General features: G+C 42.6%; 2 protein-coding genes across 2 annotated transcripts; one reads left to right on the top strand and one right to left on the bottom strand.

The window, feature by feature from the left end:
- Positions 1 to 1,119: 1,119 nt before the first annotated feature.
- plcb2 (phospholipase C, beta 2) lies at positions 1,120 to 15,702 on the bottom strand. Its single transcript, XM_046309703.1, is given in 24 exon segments — positions 1,120 to 1,253; positions 3,375 to 3,560; positions 3,750 to 3,839; positions 4,006 to 4,066; positions 4,242 to 4,351; positions 4,639 to 4,738; positions 4,825 to 4,906; positions 4,908 to 4,954; positions 6,944 to 7,073; positions 7,075 to 7,093; positions 7,412 to 7,482; positions 7,484 to 7,526; positions 7,641 to 7,676; positions 9,049 to 9,102; positions 9,626 to 9,665; positions 10,830 to 10,947; positions 10,949 to 10,976; positions 11,263 to 11,375; positions 11,524 to 11,648; positions 11,762 to 11,919; positions 12,190 to 12,266; positions 12,375 to 12,428; positions 12,509 to 12,588; positions 15,559 to 15,702. Coding segments are annotated over 24 exon segments (2,100 nt in total).
- Positions 15,703 to 17,281: 1,579 nt separating this feature from the next.
- LOC124002076 lies at positions 17,282 to 19,380 on the top strand. The gene has a single exon (XM_046309334.1). It carries the CDS (start codon positions 17,878 to 17,880, stop codon positions 18,604 to 18,606), a length of 729 nt encoding a protein of 242 aa, XP_046165290.1. The 5' UTR covers positions 17,282 to 17,877; the 3' UTR covers positions 18,607 to 19,380.
- Positions 19,381 to 21,967: the final 2,587 nt, after the last annotated feature.

Below are 21,967 nucleotides of genomic sequence, written 5' to 3'. Positions count from 1 at the left end.
ACCACGCGCTCTCACCACTGGTGTCCCCAGGGCTCTGTTCTTGGCCCTCTCCTATTCTCGCTATACACCAAGTCACTTGGCTCTGTCATAACCTCACATGGTCTCTCTTATCATTGCTATGCAGACGACACACAATTAATCTTCTCCTTTCCCCTTCTGATGACCAGGTGGCGATCGCATCTCTGCATGTCTGGCAGACATATCAGTGTGGATGACGGATCACCACCTCAAGCTGAACCTCGGCAAGACTGAGCTGCTCTTCCTCCCGGGAAGGACTGCCCGTTCCATGATCTCGCCATCACGGTTGACAACTCCATTGTGTCCTCCTCCCAGAGCGCCAAGAACCTTGGCGTGATCCTGGACAACACCCTGTCGTTCTCAACTAACATCAAGGCGGTGGCCCGTTCCTGTAGGTTCATGCTCTACAACATCCGCAGAGTACGACCCTGCCTCACACAGGAAGCGGCGCAGGTCCTAATCCAGGCACTTGTCATCTCCCGTCTGGATTACTGCAACTCGCTGTTGGCTGGGCTCCCTGCCTGTGCCATTAAACCCCTTCAACTCATCCAGAACGCCGCAGCCCGTCTGGTGTTCAACCTTCCCAAGTTCTCTCACGTCACCCCGCTCCTCCGTTCTCTCCACTGGCTTCCAGTTGAAGCTCGCATCCGCTACAAGACCATGGTGCTTGCCTACGGAGCTGTGAGGGGAACGGCACCTCAGTACCTCCAGGCTCTGATCAGGCCCTACACCCAAACAAGGGCACTGCGTTCATCCACCTCTGGCCTGCTCGCCTCCCTACCACTGAGGAAGTACAGCTCCCGCTCAGCCCAGTCAAAACTGTTCGCTGCCCTGGCCCCCCAATGGTGGAACAAACTCCCTCACGACGCCAGGACAGCGGAGTCAATCACCACCTTCCGGAGACACCTGAAACCCCACCTCTTTAAGGAATACCTAGGATAGGTTAAGTAATCCCTCTCACCCCACCCCCCTAAGTTTTAGATGCACTATTGTTAAGTGACTGTCCCACTGGATGTCATAAGGTGAATGCACCAATTTGTAAGTCGCTCTGGATAAGAGCGTCTGCTAAATGACTTAAATGTAAAAATGTAATGTATTCCATTAATATTTTTTCTTCATGGCGTTCTTCTTGAGCGCATTGAATGTGTCACTGTATTTCTGGATGAGCTGCTCTACTTTCTTCTGGAACTTCTTCCCCAGTTCCTTTATGTCCTCACAGGCAACTGTGGGCAGCTCTGAAAGAGGACACATGATATATGAATTTCAGAGGCTCCTTAGAGCATCCTCCTTAGTGAATTTCCTGAAAATAAAAATAGTGAAACATTAAAAAAGTTATCCTTTTTAGATTAAACTATACTAAATATATTCACATCACCAAATAATTTATTAAACACACTGTTTCACAATGAAGGTCTACAGTAGCATCAACAGCACTGTGTAGGGTAGCACCATGGTGTAGCTGGAGGACAGCTAGTGTCATCTGGGTACATTGACTTCAATACAAAATCTAGGAGGCCCTCCAACCTATCAAATTAGGACGTCCTCCAGCCTATCAGCTCTTGCAGTATGAACTGACATGTTGTTCACCCAATTAAAGGATCAGATAATTAATCTAGTACTAAAAGCATACGCTACAGCTAGCTAGCACTGCAGTGCATAAACCGTTGGTGAGTAGTTGACTCAAAGAGAGAAAAAGATAATAGTTTAACAGTTTTGAACAGAATAATTTAAAGGAGAAGAAAGAGAGACAGAGAGAGAGAGCTATATTTCATAGTATTTTTTACTTTCACTTACTTAGCTAGTGAATGCAGCTAGCTAGTTTAGCCTACTCAAACACCCGGCTCAAATAGAGAGGGATGCTAAGGTAGCTAGCTGGCTATTCAACATTGGAACTCTTCCAAGTCAAGGTAAGCTTTTGGTTTTGTAACGATGCATGCTGAGAGTCAGGAAGCAAGTTGAGGGAGTGAGTGTTTTAATAAATAAACACAAAATAATACAAAATAAGAAACACAAACAACGCACAGACATGACATAGAAATAATAACGCCTGGGGAAGGAACCAAAGGGAGTGACATAAAAAGGGAAGGTAATCAGGGAAGCGATGGAGTCCAGGTGAGTCTGATGACGTGCAGGTGCGCGTAACGATGGTGACAGGTGTGTTCCATAACAAGCAGCCTAGAGGCTGGAGAGGGAGCACACGTGACAGGTTTTATTAATTTATTTCCACCGGGACCCACCGGTGAAACTGCTAAACTACTTGCTGACTGTACTCCGTACTGCATGATTGTAGTGGATTTACTAACGTTTTAGTTTTAGTTGCTATGTTGATTATGGCGTTAGCTAACATGGTGACAACGATATAGGCTGTATGTAGCGGTTAGGATTTGAAGGTTTGGCTTGGAAAGTTTTTTTTGCTAGGTCACAGACAGCTGATGTGTTGTGAACTGAAGTCCACAAGCGAAGGGAACAGGTAAGAGGAATTATACGATCAAAGGGATTATGCTGTTTGTATGTGGTTGGTATGAAAGTGAACTGTGCTTGTGTGTGAGCAGGGGTGTATTCCTTCTGCCGATTCTGTTGAAAAACGTTTATTAACTGGAAGCAAGCTGAATGAAAAGAGAATAAACATACCTGAACTCTTGTTTGCAACTGTTGGACTAATGATTACACCCTCAGATTACACCCTAGATCAGCTAGATGCAGGCAAGAGTGTGCAAGGCATTATTGAACGTGTCAAGGTCAATCAACTTCATTGCTCAAATTTCTATCAACCTATACACCTGTGTTGTAAACTTTCATTTATAGGCTAGGTTGTAGCAACCTCATGATGGGCATAGGGATAATTAGAGTATCATGTAGTTGTCTAAACTTATCAATGTTACATTGAGCTGGGTGAATGGAATATGAATGACAGTCATCCAATATGCTATAATATAAATAAGGGAAAGGGGGATACCTAGTCAGGTGTACAACTGAATGTACCTTCTGCATTTAACCCAACCCCTCTGAATCAGCAATGCTCATGAAAAAAAAACATCCTCCCTCATCTTAAATGCACCAACCGCCACTGATGTGTTTCCTTTTTACAACACAGAAGAGTCACTGGTGTTACCTTCATTGGCATCTACAGGAGTGGAGTCCTCAGGTGCAGGATCAGATGAGCTGGGCTCAGATGGAGGGTCAGGAGCCACAGCAGGGTCAGAAACAGGAGTGGATTCCAGTGGAGGCTGCTGAGGGGAGAACGGCTCATAATAATGGCGGGAACGGAAATAATGGAATGGCATCAAACACCATTCAACTGACTCCGCTCCAGTCATTACCACAAGCCCGTTCTCCCCAATTAAGGTGCCACCAACCTCCTGTGGTGGATTCAACATCTGGATCAGGGGTAGGGACGACCTTGGGGTCAGGAGTCAACTCTGTGGCTGGTTCAGCCTCTGGGTCAACCTTAGGGAGGCCCTCAGGCTTTGGAAACTTCTTAACACTCCCGGTGGAGGTTAACAACAGATGGCTGAATGATTGTGGCAGGTTCATCCTCCACACTGACAGTGTTTGGGGGTGACATTTAATCCATGTTGGGTTCAGGCTCTGAAGGGGCCTCTTCAGGAGTAGGTGGAGTATCCTGGGTACTAGTAGAAGTATCAGCTTACTTCACTGGAGAGGAAGCTTTAGTATCTTTAGTATAGTGAATTGAAATCTTGGCCCTATCCAACAGGAAACAGCCTTCTTACCTGTTTCTGCAAATGCAGTCTCCTCCCCCACAGTCTGTGTTATGTTGACAAGGGGCGCCTCAAAGGGGGAGACGTAGTCTGCTGATAAATGTGGGGACAGAGCACAAGTCCATCAAATCCCTAACAAAGACACCATAAAACCAACCAAGCCCTGTTCACATCTTACTATGGAAATGTTTTGTTGTGAAAGGAGAACCTTAGGAGTGAAACATGTCATTTTCAGTGTTTCAGTGAGCTCTGTCTGGGAATTGATTTACCTCTGTTGTCTTTGTTGCCTTCTCATAATTCTTTGTTGGGTTGAATAAGGCATCTGAAATCTGAGGCAGAACAAGACAGTACAGAAGAAATCAGTCCCCTAGTGAAAATGTTATTTCAAATCAATGACTCTTAAAACACCATCGATAGGTGTTCTACCTATCCTACCTACACAATCATCCAATGTGAAAATTATTGTGTACCTTTTCTAAAAATAGAAACTGAAAGTAAGTGTACTGTACCTGCAAAAGCAGCAGGGATGTAGTCCTTGACCTCGATGTACACAAAGAGAGCTGTCAGAGTGAGCGGCATGTTGCTCTCGCTGCGCAGACAGATGTGCTGGAAGCCTGCAGGGCTCAAACCCCCATGAATCAATCAGACACAGTCAGAAGCCTTCTGACTCAAGGTCTACTTCAATCAGCCTCATTGTCGGGAAGACTGGGCAGAAGTGCAGTTTAAACCCATGTAGAAATACTGTAGGTAAGCTACATGAAGTTGCTCTTATATCTGTGTAGTAAAGCTGTAATCACTCAACACTAACAACACCATGTTAATACTGCGGTTTTACTAGATTAATAGCAGTGTTACTTCACAGGTATAAGAGAAAGGTAATGCAACATGTTATCATACAGACCTGACTGAAAGGCCTCAGTGGGAATGATCCTGTGGCCCAGAAACTTCCCGCCCTCCTCGTGAACCACGATCCTGAGGGAGGCCATGTCAGGCAGCAGGATCTGTCCACACAACAAGCTTGACCCTTCTGACATGCATTCAACAAGGCAAAATGGTTAGCTTTGAGAAATGATAGTTAAACGAATGCCTTCTCAAAAACAAATGGTTCCTCGTTCCACACTGGGTTAATGGTGTTCGGTATGGGATACAACTTGGTCTGGTACTTCTTACACGCCTGTCTTCACACTCTTGTCTGACAGAAACGGGCCTGAATAGATCTGTAAGGAATTACGATGGAGTTATGATAACGGATATATATGATACACATGAGGTTGGTGGTGCCTTAATTGGGGAAGACGGGCTTGTGGTAATGCCTGGAGCGGAATAAAACACATGGTTAGCATTTTTGTTGTATGCCATTCCATTTGCTCCATTCCAGCCATTATTATGAGCCGTACTCCTCTCAGCAGCCTCCACTGAGGATTTTAATTTAATTTATTTTTTTAACCTTTATTTAACTCAGTCAGTTAAATGACTGTAATGCCTTTAGAAACACATGTAGGCCTATGGTAAGGGTCTTTCTATTAACTATGTTAACATTGAGGATTTCCTACCCTGGACATCTAGTTACAACTGATAATTGATAATAATCTCCCCATTTTTTTCATGTCATTACCTTAATATATAAGGGAGGATCATAGCTCGATTCAATCAAATGTACAAGTTGATTTGCAACCTATGTTTAACCCTTTATCATGGTTGCTGTATTGATTGATTTGTCCACAACCGTGTGGCATAAAACATTTTTTTTCTATGCTTGCATTTATGACAGTGCAAGTTGTTAAGTATGAATCAGTTAAATTTGTCATTGAACTTGAACCCTGTAAGAATCCTGGATCTAGACCTTGATACTTGAAACCTTTATAGACTACTTGAACTTGGAGCTCAAAAATGTAAGCAGCCTACTGGAATAGGCCTACCTTGAAAATATGAACATTTCCTCAATTTGGTGCTTGAAATGTTCTTGTAATCATTGTACTCAATTTATAAGTTCTCATGCTCCCATATAATGATCTGTGATTTCATTTTGATCCATTTTTGTGAGAGATGTGGCAATTTACGTTTGTTTCGCACCGCTTCAATTGAAGGGTATTCTGCTACTCTGTTGCGGTAAAACCACATTCGGTTATTATGAGGACGACAACATCTAATGTTGGCTTCAACTTGGCTTTCCATAAAAATCATTCCTCCAAAAAAAAGAACCTTGTTTTTGGTCACTTTCTCATCATAAAAACTGCGATGGTGAGATTCAAATGGTGAGATGAATTTCATCGCTATTTATGGCTTTATTATGTGTCTCTGTGTCGGCCACATAGGCTACAAAACAATCAGCATGCATCCAATCTATTTAGTCAGGCAATGTCCACATTATTCTCACATATTTTAGAATGTAATAATAATTTGAATATCAATGCATTGGCAAGACCAAAAATAAATATTTATTCTTAAACTGGTAATGGCTTACTTTTTTGACACTTTTTGCTTGCTTTTTTGGGGGGAGGGTTCTATTTTAGGCCCTATATGTACAATTATATAAATAATACAAGTGTATAACATTGAGGTCCTGAAAAAACCTTGAATTGACTTGCCAAATGTCTGTATAAAGCCTTCTTAAAGGATTTATAGTCCTAGGCCTATGATGTTGTATAGGTAGAGTTATGGGCCAATTTTAAAATATTCACTTTTATTCCTCTAAGTACACATGTGGAACTGCATAAAAATATTTTTGCTCTCGTTTCAAACCATTTAGAAATTTGATCCCAATGTCACACATTTCCCCATTATTTATAGAAAGACCCAAGAAGAAATAGAGCTGCAGACACAGCAGACCTGTATACATATTGACTGTCCACTTACAGTAGACTATCACAAAACAGACAGACATATTCAACCAAGATGAACACACACACAGAAAGAGAGAGATGGGAGCGAGAGAAAGCCTGAGGTTATGCTACTCTGAAAAACAAGTGGGAGGAAAATAGCCCCTAGTTACAAACAGCCAGCTGCATCAGCTCTTCCAAAGTGGAACCGTGGATAATAATCCAGAGTGGTTTGATAATGACTAAACAGTCCAATAACTACATTAGATTTTTTTATGAGATATTTTCAATGCCTGGCACAAAAGCCTGAAGCAAGAATACTGAATAGTGCCGATGTCTGCTGCTCTCTCTGAGATTGGAGTTAACATAATAATAATAATTACATGCCTTGATGGTCAGTGTGTTGTCAATGATGGTGTCGATCCTGTCACAGTAGGGGTCAAACGTCTTGTTACTACTGCAGAAGAGGTCATGATTGAGGAGGTAGTCTGTCCTTCTGTTGAATTCAAATAAAGACGTTGTGCTGCATTAGGAAATCTGGAGAAAAAACAACATATTTTCAGAACATTTCAAAATCACATTCATGTTTCTTCACTAACGCATACAGCACAACATTTTCATGTGAGATGGATCTGCAGTGTTGTGGCATGTGCAGTAGAGCAGTGTGCAAGTCAAAACAGGTCAACACTGACCTGCAGTGGTGAATATAAGAAACACTTATCATCAATAAAGAAACTCTACAAATGTGCCTTATAATGACTAATAATAATAATGGGAACAATCATAAGTTATTACACCAGTTTATCAGCCATAAAACAATCCTAATCCCAGATAGATGTTATACAGTAGCTTTACCCATAGTTTGAAAGTTGAGCGCCACCATCGGGCAGCCAGCATTCCAGAAGGGCTGTGGGCTGTAGTTGGACTAGTCTGGTTCCTTTAGGGTAGATTATTCTCATCTGCCTGTTATACCCGGATTGACATGTTAAGGGAGTTTGTATTCACAATGTGTGGCAGAAAATAATTGTGATTTCTTAGTATTTGAGGGTAATTCAATCAGGGCTAAAGTAGCAGTTGAGAAAAGGATACCCCATAAACTCCACTGCAGTCTTGGATATCAAATCAAATCAAATCAAATGTTATTTGTCACATACACATGGTTAGCAGATGTTAATGCGAGTGTAGCGAAATGCTTGTGCTTCCAGTTCCGACAATGCAGTAATAACCAACGAGTAATCTAGCTAACAATTCCAAAACTACTACCTTATACATATAAGTGTAAAGGGATAAAGAACATGTACATAAAGATATATGAATGAGTGATGGTACAGAGCGGCATAGGCAAGATACAGTAGATGGTATTGAGTACAGTATATACATATGAGATGAGTATGTAAACAAAGTGGCATAGTTTAAAGTGGCTAGTGATACATGTATTACATAAAGATGCAGTAGATGATATAGAGTACAGTATAGATGTATACATATGAGATAAATAATGTAGGGTATGTAAACATTACATTAAGTAGCATTGTTTAAAGTGGCTAGTGATATATTTTACATCAATTCCCATCAATTCCCATTATTAAAGTGGCTGGAGTTGAGTCAGTGTGTTGGCAGCAGCCACTCAATGTTAGTGGTGGCTGTTTAACAGTCTGATGGCCTTGAGATAGAAGCTGTTTTTCAGTCTCTCGGTCCCAGCTTTGATGCACGTGTACTGACCTTGCCTTCTGGACGATAGCGGGTTGAACAGTCAGTGGCTCGGGTGGTTGTTGTCCTTCATGATTCTTTATGGCCTTCCTGTGACATCGGGTGGTGTAGGTATCCTGGAGGGCAGGTAGTTTGCCCCCGGTGATGCGTTGTGCATACCTCACTACCCTCTGGAGAGCCTTACGGTTGTGGGCGGAGCAGTTGCCGTACCAGGCAGTGATACAGCCCGACAGGATGCTCTCGATTGTGCATCTGTAGAAGTTTGTGAGTGCTTTTGGTGACAAGCCAAATTTCTTCAGCCTCCTGAGGTTGAAGAGGCGCTGCTGCACCTTCTTCACGATGCTGTCTGTGTGGGTGGACCAATTCAGTTTGTCTGTGATGTGTACGCCGAGGAACTTAAAACTTACTACCCTCTCCACTACTGTTCCATCGATGTGGATAGGGGGGTTTTCCCTCTGCTGTTTCCTGAAGTCCACAATCATCTCCTTAGTTTTGTTGACGTTGAGTGTGAGGTTATTTTCCTGACATCACACTCCGAGGGCCCTCACCTCCTCCCTGTAGGCCGTCTCGTCGTTTTTGGTAATCAAGCCTACCACTGTTGTGTCGTCCACAAACTTGTTGATTGAGTTGTAGGCGTGCGTGGCCACGCAGTCGTGGGTGAACAGGGAGTACAGGAGAGGGCTTAGAACGCACCCTTGTGGGGCCCCAGTGTTGAGGATCAGCGGGGTGGAGATGTTGTTACCTACCCTCACCACCTGGAATGGTGGTGGAATATTCTCCCCTTTGGTCCCCTTTGGTCTCCACAAAAGATGAGATGAGGTAGCTCTTGTTTTTCTCTGTCCACAGGATAATGAGAGGGTGTAATGAGGTCTGTGTGTAGCTGGTGTAGAGGAGTCAGGCGCAGAACAGCAGATATGAGTCAATAAATGTACTTTATTCAACATATACAAATGGAATACAAAAAAGAGAGCCCACATTAATGGACCATACTACATAAAACCATTACAAACAGACATGGGGGAACAGAGGGTTAAATAATGAACAAATAATTGGGGGATTTAAACCAGGTGTGTAAGACAAAGACAAAACTAATGGAAAATGAAAAGTGGATCGGCGATGGCTAGAAGGTCGGTGACGTCGACCGCCGAATGCCGCCCAAACAAGGAGAGGGACCGACTTCGGCGGAAGTCGTGACAGAGGGATCATGCAGAATATTATTTTCCATCAGCAACAACAACTATATTAACAGGTTCTATATATAACATGTACTTTGTGTAAAGTTTGTTTTTAATCATATGAGGTTATTATTTTAACAAAAACTGCATCTCTCATTCCTATTTCTGTAGAGGCAAAAGTTACCCTCATCTAACTCCTGCCCCAACTTAACATCAGCAAATCCCTTCGGGCGCCAGGGGGGAAGAGCGGGAGCAGGCGTGACAGATTCAATGCAAACAAGACACAGTGGCACTGGAGAAATATGATAAGATGAACACATAGGCCAATCTCTCTGTTCATTCTTAGCCTGACATTTCAGTGATTTGTGTGGTATTAAAAAATATTCTGCTAACATGTGTCAAATAACGTGGATTTGCATAATATGTTTATGGCCCGCTATCAAAATTCCTGCGTTGCCATGTAATGATTACAGAATGAAGAAAAGTTTTTAGTACTGCATATCCAGGCTCTGGTCTGTCCACGAAGTGAAGGTAAACGGTAGACATGTTCTCTGTATCCACTTTATCTTTTAATTATTATTTTGGGTATAAGGGAGGATCACCTGTTTTTTACAAATATATTTTGCTGAAGAGAGGGCCATCCATTTTCAATTCAAAGAGGTCCGATTTTATCCATGTAATCCTTATTATAAATAATGTTCACTCCCTGAATGAGCTGGAGGCAGGCCAAACATCATCAAGCCTGGAGGAAATCAGTGTGTGACAGTAAACTATGCTGAGGCGTTTGGTTTGGTCTGTGTACCAGTTGGGTGCCCTTAAATGGCAGTGTTGAGTAAAGGGGCCATGAGATGTGTGGTGTGGTGTGGAGTGGAGTGGAGAGGCTGCTGTGCTGCACACATGCTTCAGTGCCCAGGCCCAATATGACACTCTGTATTGTGTCTCAATGGACACCTGCTGGCAGAGCCCCAAAAAAAGCTGTCACTGTGAGATGTAAAGCAGGGGCCACTTCCTGGTACACTGTTTCTGTAGGCACTGGGGTCTGGACTACGGTTGTAACACTCTCTATCATTAGTAACACTCTATCTCTGTTGTCTGTCTGAGTCTTAATGAATGAGGTATGTGTTTATGGGGACTACAAGAGGGGTCGACAATTGGTCAATGGTCTACATTAGTTAGATGCTTTGTTTTTGTTGGCACACACCATACCGGATCAATAGGGCTATTCTCTAGCATTAAGGTCCAAAATAGCATTAGGGTAAGTGTTAGGACTGGGGCTAGAATCCCCCAACATAGGTGGCATATTCCATTGAAAATGGGTGAATAATTTGTTTACTACAGCACTATTGCACTGCCTGGCACTGAGAGATGAGGACTGACTGACACCCGACTTTGAACAGGATCTCGGTTGTCATGGTGAATCAGTGGATGATGATGGGTTCTTCATCCAGTGGTTTTCCCTTCCAGCAGTCCAGCTCCAGGCAACGGCAGCCGGCCAGCAGACACTGGCGGCGCCGTCACGCCGGAAAACTGACCCACTGTGGAGGGATCACAGGGAAATATGTTCCATTACACTCTAGAGACACTCAAAGGCATAAGCAACAGTCTGTACGATTTTAATTAATGAAATAAACCAAAAAGGATTGTATAAATTATCATTAATCCATAGACTTTCTATTGCTTCTATTACTGGCTCTGTGCTCACATTTACAGACAAGAAAATGCCTTTCCATTTTTATAGCTCTGGGTAGACTTTCATAAACCTTGTTTACCATAGCCGTGTTAAATGTGTGATATCAGGTCTAAAGGCAGTTCTCGCCTGACCTGTCTGGTATGTGTTGGACTTGATTAGGCAATGTGGCAGCGGTTGGCTCATCTCCTGACACTTGGCCAGTTTGTCCAGTATTACCACAGATGTCAGATAGAACAGCGGACCTGTAGAATAAGACACATGCACATCATAGCAGTGTTACACATCTCTCTTCTATAAAACACTGGATTGAAAATACAGTAATGATTGGGAATAAAGTGCAGTCAATGATGATCGGTTAGTTCTCCTGTCCTGTCTGTAGTAATCAGACAGCATCTATGTGTATCTCTCCTCTGTTGGCGTTGGAGGAGCAGGGCTCATACTTTTCGATGAGGTCCTTCATCTGGTCAGGTCCGATACGGGAGAAGAGCTCTTCAGTGAGGCGGGGGTAACGCTGCTTCTTGTTGACCACGCCAAACCCTAAGCCAGGGAACCACTGCATGAGCTGGACCCTCCAACCGAGCAACTGTTGAGGGGAACATAATGACAATCACACCTGGCATCGCCTCATGCCTGTATTCTCCAATTAGTAAGAATCACACTGCTCGGTCAATTTCGATTTTTCACTTACTAGGATGTGAATATCTCATATATCTCAGGCCAGGGACAAAGACTCATCAGGAAGAGCTTGAAAGCAGCTTCATGGAAGATGTCCAGTTCATAGTGTCACCCTGAGAAAACACAATTTACCTCTCACATTATTACATTCCACTGGAAATCATTCATGACACACATTCAGAAAGGACTATAAGTACTTGAACTATATTTGTTTGTCATTTAGTAGACACTCTTCTCCAGAGCGACTAGGTTTAAGTGCTTTGTTCAGAGCACATATTTTTCACCTAGTCTGCTTTGGGATTCAAACCAACAACATATTATTTCTGTTACAGCCCAATGCTCTTAACCACAAGGCTAGCTGCCGCCCTATACAGATGCAAAACTCAGAATTGTGGGGAGGTGTGCTGAAGCCAGGGCACTCTCCACCCTCTTCTTATCGGCTAGAAACATCTTGTAAACACTGAAGATGAAAATAAAGACAACACATGAATCTAGTTTAAATTGATTGAATATGTTGAACTGTTGTGGGAGCTGTTCAACAAATTCAACAAAATTGTCTGTGGCTCACTTTTTGACAGGGATCTTAACATCTTTATTGGTCTGAAGGGAGATACGGACATACCTAGGATGGAGAGTTTCATCATTTTTTTACATTTATTTTTTACATTCAACATAAAGAGAGACCGGTCCTTTTCCACTCACATTTTCTCCATGAAGACATGTCTGCATGCGTTGGTCCTCGATGGGTTGTAAGCAATGGACAGGATATCAGCAGCCCAGTTCTATAACATCAGACCACAACCGCATGAAATTGCTGTCTGGATTTACTACTTGTCATGATAATAACTGTTTCGTTTTTGACCACTAGAGGGCATAGAAATGATCAGTCACAGTGCCTCAGGAAGAGAACCAATTGTTATTTTCATTAGAGTTCATTAAAACTGGATATTGTAGTCGTAAACTCATAAAGAGTGCAAGGACAGAGGATGCTTTGTGGAGGAAATGAAGGCTCATATTAGTGGTTGACCTGAGGCAAGGTTAGTGCTGCAGAGCCAGTTTGGAATCTGGCAACTAATATAAACCAATGTTGGCGGTTAGGTGATGCTGATAAGCAAATGTACTCTAGACATTTTACATACCTATTGATGCATGTTTATGACACTTAATGATTTTAAGATATGCTACATACAGTATGTGTAGAATGAGCTCTGGTTATTTCATGTTGCTGTGGGGAAAGATGTCATGATGTAAGGATTGTGATGTGTATTACCTGTAATCACATTCTCCTTGTAAGCAAAGAAGCTGTGGTAAGTCACTGTTTGGAAAATGCAGGTTGAACACATTCCTGACTTTAGGGTGCCGTTGATGAGGACGGACAGACGTGAATAAAACAAAGATGAGGGACCAAAAGTCATTCCTATGTTCCTACGTTATCACAATGATGATTATTGTGTAGGCAAAGTATTTCGTTTTGTGTTTTTATGATCTCTTTCTTTCACACAGTAAAAAAAGTACATTATTTGACACTTTCTCTTGTATTCCCCATCATCCTCTACTATCCTCTAGGTCTCCATGTATATTTGGAAAGGGGGAAATGAAGCCTGCTACATCCTGGTGTCTGTCTTCCATACACAGGACGCCTGGGAGCTCAAGCCTGACCAGACAGGCAAATCACTGCAAGAAAACTCCAGACAAGAGCAGAGAAAGATGAGAGCAGCAGCTCAGCAGAGGAACTGGGGATCTACTATATCTTCAACAGATCAAGTGTTTGTTTTGATACAGTATCCGTGGCTTGCGGAGGAGCAACTGATCCCCTTGAAAGCAGAACAGAGGATAGAGTGTCATCCGATGGCACACCAGTTATAGGGATGATGTTGTTTATTCCCCAAGGAATAGCTGTGACCTCCCTCAGTAGTAGGGAGTAAATGGCTGAACACTGAAACTCTCTATGGAGACAGCTCAGGGTGGGTGCAAGCAGTGGGAGAGGTTCAAACTGTCAAACTCAATCATCTCTCTACAGCTTGATCTGCTAAACAGAAATCACAAATCTGGGCTCTCTCGCTTTAGCTGCAATCACATCACCAACACTGTGTGTGGCCAGTATGTGTGCATTTGCATTGTGTTTATTGCTGCTTTTGCAAGACAAATTCCCTCTCAGTTACACAACACACACTTTAGAGGCTTTGACAGGAAAGCAGATAAAGACTGGCTTTATTGAGTGGATCACACAGCAGTGGAAGCTGTGCACATCTTAGACAATGGTACTCACTTTAGAAAGTTTTGCATATTTTCCTGATATGTTCTCAACATCCAGGAGCTCTGTCTACTAGAAATGGGGAATTATAAATCCACAAGCCAATGACTATGATAGAACAATTATTATTTTATGATTGCATGAACAGATAGGCATCTGCAGCACCCATAGTTAATTGAATTATGCGTTTTACTACTTGCCTGAATCCTCTGTACGGAACAAGTGGTTAACAGACTGATGTACTGCAGAACAGAAGGTGTTGTGAGAGGAGCGAGACGGAGAGAGGTAGAAAGCAAAAGAGCAAAAGAGAGAGCACTACAGTAGAGAGAGAGAGAGAGAGAGAGAGAGAGAGAGAGAGAGAGAGAGAGAGAGAGAGAGAGAGAGAGAGAGAGAGAGAGAGAGAGAGAAGGAAGCAGCTGTCAGCCCAGTGAACGTTGTGCGGTGCAACAGGCTGGTAACAGGCTGGTAAAACCCACATCAGCTGTGATCAATACAATTCACGAGGCTGCTGGGACTGTAACGCGTAATGCAGAGTTTTGAACCATCTCACAACTCTGTTAACATATATTGTGGTAACAGTGGTTGCGGCGCTGAGTCATCCCAAATCCTGACGGACCCCATTTCAGAGTTGTGGAGTCTGAAGCAGCCAGCACAGCTGCCAGGACACGTTTCTGTTGGTCTGGATTCAGGATCTAAACTGTTCAACTAAACAACCAGGCAGATAATATAATGTGACAATATTTACTCACTGTAAATCAATTACTTCCAAGTAATTTCTGGTTGTACTAGCCGTTAGGGTCCATCTTCATGGTGACAGGTGTCACGAATTCCACCAAAGTCGGTTCCTCTCCTTGTTCGGGCGGCGCTCGGCGCTCGGCGTCACCGGTCTTCTAGCCATTGTCGATCCACTTTTCATTTTCCATTTGTTTTGTCTTGTTTTTCTCCACACCTGGTTCTCATTTCCCTCATTTTGTGTTGTGTATTTAACCCTCTGTCACCCTCCATGTCTTTTTGTGGAATTGTTTGTTTGTAAGTGCTTGTGCACATTGGTTACTGGTGCGTGTCGGGTTTTGTACCCATGATGGTTATTTTCTGTATGCTGTTGGTTTTGAATTAAACTGCTCCGGCTATTACCTCGTTCTGCTCTCCTGCATCTGACTTCAATGCCACCTGTTACACACCCCTTACAACAGGCACAGTCTTGGTTGACTCCTGATATTAGAGAATTACATTTTGAGATATTGCAAACTTCTACACAAATGACTTTGCCACAGAACTATGGCTATTGTTATTGAAGACAGACAAGTTGTATTATTTATAGAGGCAACATTTTGTAAATTGCAATGGATGTTTTACATTAATGGAGTCTTGTAAATGTCATATTATGTTTTTCAGAAAGGGCTTTCTCTGATTCTCATTCAAAGTGAACTAATTAACTTGTTTTCAACTGCAGATTTCCTCCAGGAATTTGCTGCACTTATAAGAATAGCCGACTCACCTCTGACCATTTGGTAAACCCACCTCCTTTGACCAAGTAGCGTTTGACCTCTGGTGGCTCCAGGGTATACGTCTCTTGTCCATTGTGTTGGTTCCTGTTGTTCCTCTCCTGTTGTGTGACTGGTGGAGGTGACCCCCCTTCCATTTTCAATTAGATTTTATTTTGATCACTCCTGGCCACTAGCAAATAAATGACTGACCTTATGGACCTTAGCAATACTTAAGTCTGTTGACGTTTTTCCTCTTCTCAGACACATGCTTTACAAGATTTAAGCAAATGTCACTGCATACCTCACATAACAATCAGTACCCAAATATAGACTGCCATACTGTACAATATTGAGAGACAATAGCCAGGATGCTTGTTCAATCTGTGATTGCTGATCTACCGGTATATTGATATTAATTTGCATTCAGTGTTGTGGAGATGAGAAATGAAATGTACTGCATCATGTTAGATGTCCAGATGTGGCAGGGAGGGCACTGATTAATGTTGATTCATGGCCTCTGCTCCTGACTCCTCCCTCCCTGTCATTTGGGTAAAATCCATTTTAACAGCAAGTAATACCTTAGGCAAATTGTATAGGGATCGGAGGACCCAAGTTACATAAGGATAAAAGTGTTTGGGGTAATAATAATGTATCTTACTTCCATTAGATTAGATCAGGGATGGGCAAATGTCACGTAGAATTACATTACATTTGTTATAAAATTGCTAAATCTTCTCCAAGCCCATGGCAAATATATATATACGTATCTGCATTCAAGAGGGGGAGTCACTAAAATGTTTTACTGTGGCCCCTGATGAATTCAGATGTGTTTGTGGCCCCCAGCCCCCCACCCCATCAAAGTTGCCCATCTACCAATTATATCAAAAAGAACATGATTCACACTTTTCAAGGGAAACTTGATAGGCCAGTGGAAATGATTTCCAATGCAGCAATAAAAGCAGACAGTATGGTAGAACTACAACATACAATATCAAGCATTTACACTGTAGAGATCCTCAGTCAAAAGTATGTGATTCATATAATGAATAGATGGGCCAGGATCAAAAGAAAAACGGGGTTTCACTCATACCCCTCACTCCCCGTCACCATATAGCAGGCACCATATAGCAGGCAAATAAGTCAGTCAAGCCCCCCCCCCCCTGGCTGCGTCATCTATATAGATTCCATCCCACACGAACACACGCACGAAAACAAACACATATGAGACAAATACCCCCAAATGATCCTGCTGAGCTGCCATCCTGCTGAGCTGCCACGCTTTGTTTAAACGTCTGACCTTTCAAGCTGTTGAATCCATCCGTAAAACCAATTGTGTTTTATTAAAAGGTTTGTATATGACCCACATATACTATATTACATGTTTTTCATTTGCACCCAATGTCCTCTGCTCTGCCAATTTAGGATCAGTTGTTGCCATGTGCACCAGTAAGCCTATCGCGAAAATATAGGTTATCTGCCACTGTCCAAGGTGCTGAAATCACAAGGGGCTGAAATCATATGCGCGCCACAGCACCAAGCGTTGGCACTGCCATTGGTGACGTTTAATTTGAGCCTTCAGTACCTGCCCTTCAAGCTTTCCATCCCTCATTCTCATAAATACAGTCTAGACTCTACACCGCAACACACACTGCTTCCTTCCTAGTACCAGTTCCACGTTTATGTCATGACGCAATCATGGGCTACTTGGTCTGGACAATTTACACCATCCGCATACATGCATTTATTTTTTTAACTCTAGTGTTGGGGTGCGTTTGGTGCGGTATCATTAGTTAATGCAGCCATCTGCATATAGCTGCTGGCTCTTTAAGAACCGTCACACGCCCCCTCTCCTATATTTTTAGCTGAGACAACCACTTCATTTGTTGTAGGCTACGGTAAAGACAGCTGTGTACCGTATGATTTCACTTAATCGATTTTTTAATGACATCGAATCCTTTACTGCGGATTCGCTGTATAGATGATTCCTTGGGAAATGCCGTCGGAATAAACATTGGTCGTACGGGACCGGGATTCTGCTGGTGGATGCTGAAATTCTCAAGAGACCCTGAGCTGCCTGCCTCATCCATGGTGTACATTATGAAACACAATGTTAAACTTGGTTTCTGAGACAAACCGCAGTGCCTTCTAAGATGAAATGAATTAACCAAAAATATATTTAGCAGTAAACTGTTCAAGACCGCATATGGTCCACAGTAAGCCTGACGTCTTCTCTCGACCGGATAGGTTCCCGTGTTCTCTTGGATTGTGGATAACAAGAAATCTTCAAGACGGACGGGGTAGTGGAGCATCGAGGGAAACATCGGGGCAATATGAGAGAGCGGGACTTTATGCCCAACACGGAGAGGGGCAAACCTGCCACTTATACAGGGGACAAAAAGGCTAAAATGGCTGCGAAGACGAACAAAAAGTGGGTGAGACTAGCCACTGTCTTCGCATATGTATTGTCTGTGTCCTTAGCAGCCATCATTCTAGCCATTTACTACAGCTTGATATGGAAGCCAACGAGCGCATCCTCTCCAGCCGGGAAGCTAGGGATGCCCGAAGGGGTCACAGCCTCTGCTAACATCTCAACAAACATATCCACAAGCACTAACGTCTCAGACACTAACTCTACACAGACAGACATTTTATCTGTCAATGAAACCAGGTTTGGTGTAAAGTCTCAGACCAAGGCATTTCACTGGGAGGGCAGAAGCAAAAGCGCCGCCGTCATCTCCGACGGCGTTTTATCAGAAAGTGCGCATTCGCAACCGAAAGGACTCTACACGTCTGCCCAAAGCCACATAGCCGCACAAACTGCGGAGAGACCAAACACTGCGGGGAGAGATAACCAGGCGTCTCAGCCTGCTGAGGACAATCGGAGCCCGTTGCGCACTGGAGCCCACAACACCATGCATAATGAAAAAGGGGAGAAGGATGCGGACCGACCAACTACTGGCAATGCGGATCAAGCAGCGGCGGATGCTGCTCCTTCATCCACAAAGGTTCCGCAGCGCACCTCCGCTACGAGACAACAAGGTTTGCGTAAAGGAGAGTAACCAGGCCATTAAACAGGAATCGAACCAGGAGTGTTTGACAGACGTATGCAGGGGGTCGGATAGCCTAGATAGTGGTCTTCGTGGAAGATATATCAAAGAACGGATGATGCTGCGAGAATTGCACATGCACGTATTTTATTGATATCTTATATACCAATAATCTGAATGTGTATGACGGACAATTATAGACTTAAACTGCTTAAAAGAAATATTGTTTCCCCTAAAATACTATGCGTTTTCTGTTACTGTATGCCTTAATTGATGTAAGTCATCTTTCCTTTGGACAGCTCCACCAAGTAATTTATTTATAACCATATTATGGACAAGGACATGACACACCTGTATTTAACTGGTAGGATATATGCCTTTGCAGGATATGTAAACTACGCATTACTTATAGGCCTCCAATGTTATTCTATAACACAACCATTTATCACTGCCTTTGATGGGCCGAGCTGTTGAATAACAGGAAGCATTTATATAGCATTTCGTCCTCTATAGATACATCTGGATTGCTGGTATAGAGGAACCTGTATTATTGAGTTAAGCTCAGGTATGTGCATATAACCATGGAAATGTATTGAGTATTTGGTCATGTATATTGAGATATTGAACATCCTTTGGCCTTGATCGAACTTTTAGTCTAATTCAACATTTTTTATTAAGACTATGTTAGGTCTAGGCATCTATTACGAGGCAAATAAACTTCCTTGTAAAAATGCTTCATCATTTAGATTTTGTTTAAAAAAGGTTCACACAAAGCAACTTAATAATAACACCTTTCATATTAAACATTTTATTTTTGAGAGATCTGAAATCGTTTTTGAAAAACTATGTAAAGAAATTGTGTTGGTGTTTTGGAGTTTTGATACAGGTCTATGATCAAATTTGATAGAAGCTGTTTTCAAATCATGTGTTGTGATATGTTAGATATATTAGATAAGCAATGTTATATCACTTTCCAGTCAAAGGGCTTGTTGTAGACATAGTCAACTCTTAACCAGCTACCAAGTTGAATTAAGAACCAGTGATAATCCGTCCAATGTTTTGTCCTACAGCTCAAAGGACAGTCAGTTTACTGTCGATGTCTTCATGTGAGCCTAAAATCTATGACTTTTACAGTATGAACAGGCTAAGATGTGTTCAACAGAGGCAAGGCCCATTGTTTATCAGTCTGCCACAGCACATAGTCAGATATATCTCGTTCTCTCTCTTTCTTTCATATTCCTGCTTCTGACTCACTTCTGGTGAACTCTGGAGAGGGGAAAAACAAGCCTGTATGTATGTATGCTTTCTACTTGAACTGAACGGCATGTGAGGGAGGTGTATTGATTGAACGCTCTGTAGTTACAGTCCACAAAGGAAAGAGGAACGCATTACATAATACTGGGTCGGTACTATTTCCAGCAAACATTCTTTGAAAGGCTTATTTTTCACTGAGTGGTGGGGGGGTTCTGTTGCTGGTTGGACCATCACACTGTATCACAGTGAAATGTAAGCCTCAGTTGAGTAGTGCTGCACTGAAAACCTGTCATGGTGGGTATCTGTTACACTGAGACGTAAACAAACATAATGTAAACACTTGGGACTATTGTAAAACAGCAGGCACAAGTAGCAGGATACTTTGAACAGATTTGTGCACAGCACACAGTGGATATCGCTACAGTTGTTTCCCCATAGGCGCTACAACACGACAGTGACATGTTTTGAATATTTCAGTTGGTAAAATCAAATCAACAACAAAAAATGAATGTGCCGAATAGACCTTACCGTGAAATGCTTACAAGACCCTATGCTTGTGGATGAAAATAATAATGGAGCAGGATATTGATGAAGGAGTGGATCTGATGGTCTCATCTGATGTTCTTATTCTTCTATATCTGCCCATGAAGAGTGGGAGGGGCTAGTGACCTTTTGACCTCTAAACCCAGTCGCCCCAGAGAATGTTTACATGATGGAGTACTCTGTAGGAGATGGGGGTTGCTGCTCTGTCATCACTGGGGCCAGGAGTTGTTCCTGACCATCTGGCCTGGCCCAAGTCATCCCCACTACTCTCAAAATATCACACCTGAATCATAGATTCTAGCAAAGATGAAAGATGTCCTGTTATCCTCTTTTCTAAGGCATCCGTTTAAAAAAACAACAGTTTGCTCAATCTCACAGCACCAGCTGGATTATGTTACAGTATTTGAAGCTCAAGCACAGCTACCACTACTTGGACAATGCAAAGCTGAGCGGGCAACATCTTGGGTCCCAGGGAGTTGAGAGTTACACTACCAGTGGGGATTAGCTCAATGCCAGCTATGGAGGATGAGTGACTGTTGATACTGTTGACAGTGTTAGTCATCAGGGCATTACTCTTTGCACAGCAGCTTTCCTCTACTTGCCTTTGGATATCCCAGAACTTCTTATGTTTATCAGTCTCTGCATGTACTGCAGTGACACCAAGCATTATTTTAATGTGCCAAAATGCCACCCTGGAGAGACTTTTAAAACAAAGGCAAAATAATCAACGTTTAGAACCCCATTGTCTGAACAAGATACTAACACAGGAATTGTGAATAATTAATGAGCTCTTGCAACACAGGAGAACAATATGAAGCAAGCTCATAATAGGCTCTTCAATTATTAAAGTCCGGGAAGAATTATAGGCCCAGATTTTATTAATCAAACTAAAGACAAGCCCATGCTGTCATAGTCACTCTTTCCCACAAGATACCATATGGTAAAGTATTGAGGTTTATACAGTGCCTCAAACCATGCTGGGATTTATTTGACCATGGGAAATAGAGCTACTGTGTAAATACCTCAATACGAGTTCAGTTGAGTTGAGCCCTTTGTTTTCAGGGACCTTTTAACCAGGACCTCTCAGATGATTGCTGGACTAAGTGTGTATGATTTCACCATTACAACATGGGGCACAGGTGTAGAACCATGACGCAATGCAATAAGCACATGGTGAGGTAGACGTTTCATACGCCTATTTTTTTTAGAACCAGGCTGTCTATTGAACATCTCAACGACACCTGCCAAGACCCTATGCTGATATTTCATAACAATGCATTTATTCAATAAGGAACAACAGAAGTGCTGGTCTTGAGTCAGTTTAGCTGTGGTTCCCTATAGGATTTTATTTTTATTCTTATTTTACTAGGCAAGTCAGTTAAGAACAAATTCTTATTTTCAATGACGGCCTAGGAACAGGGGCAGAACGACAGAATTGTACCTTGTCAGCTCGCGGGTTTGAACTGGCAACCTTCCGGTTACTAGTCCAATGCTCTAACCACTAGGCTACCCTGCCGCCCCAGGATAGATTAATAAAAAATGAATGCTTGTTACTGACACCCACCATTTTCTGTTA

Source organism: Oncorhynchus gorbuscha, linkage group LG17 (genome assembly GCF_021184085.1).
Source record: "Oncorhynchus gorbuscha isolate QuinsamMale2020 ecotype Even-year linkage group LG17, OgorEven_v1.0, whole genome shotgun sequence".
Lineage (NCBI taxonomy): Eukaryota > Metazoa > Chordata > Actinopteri > Salmoniformes > Salmonidae > Oncorhynchus > Oncorhynchus gorbuscha.
The sequence above is the reverse complement of the archived record's forward strand: the minus strand, read 5'-3'. Positions and strand labels throughout refer to the sequence as shown.

What these genes read in the sequence shown, in the direction of transcription:
- LOC124002076 (XM_046309334.1), top strand. Translation starts at nt 17,878, where the DNA reads ATGAGAGAGCGGGACTTTATGCCCAACACGGAGAGGGGCAAACCTGCC.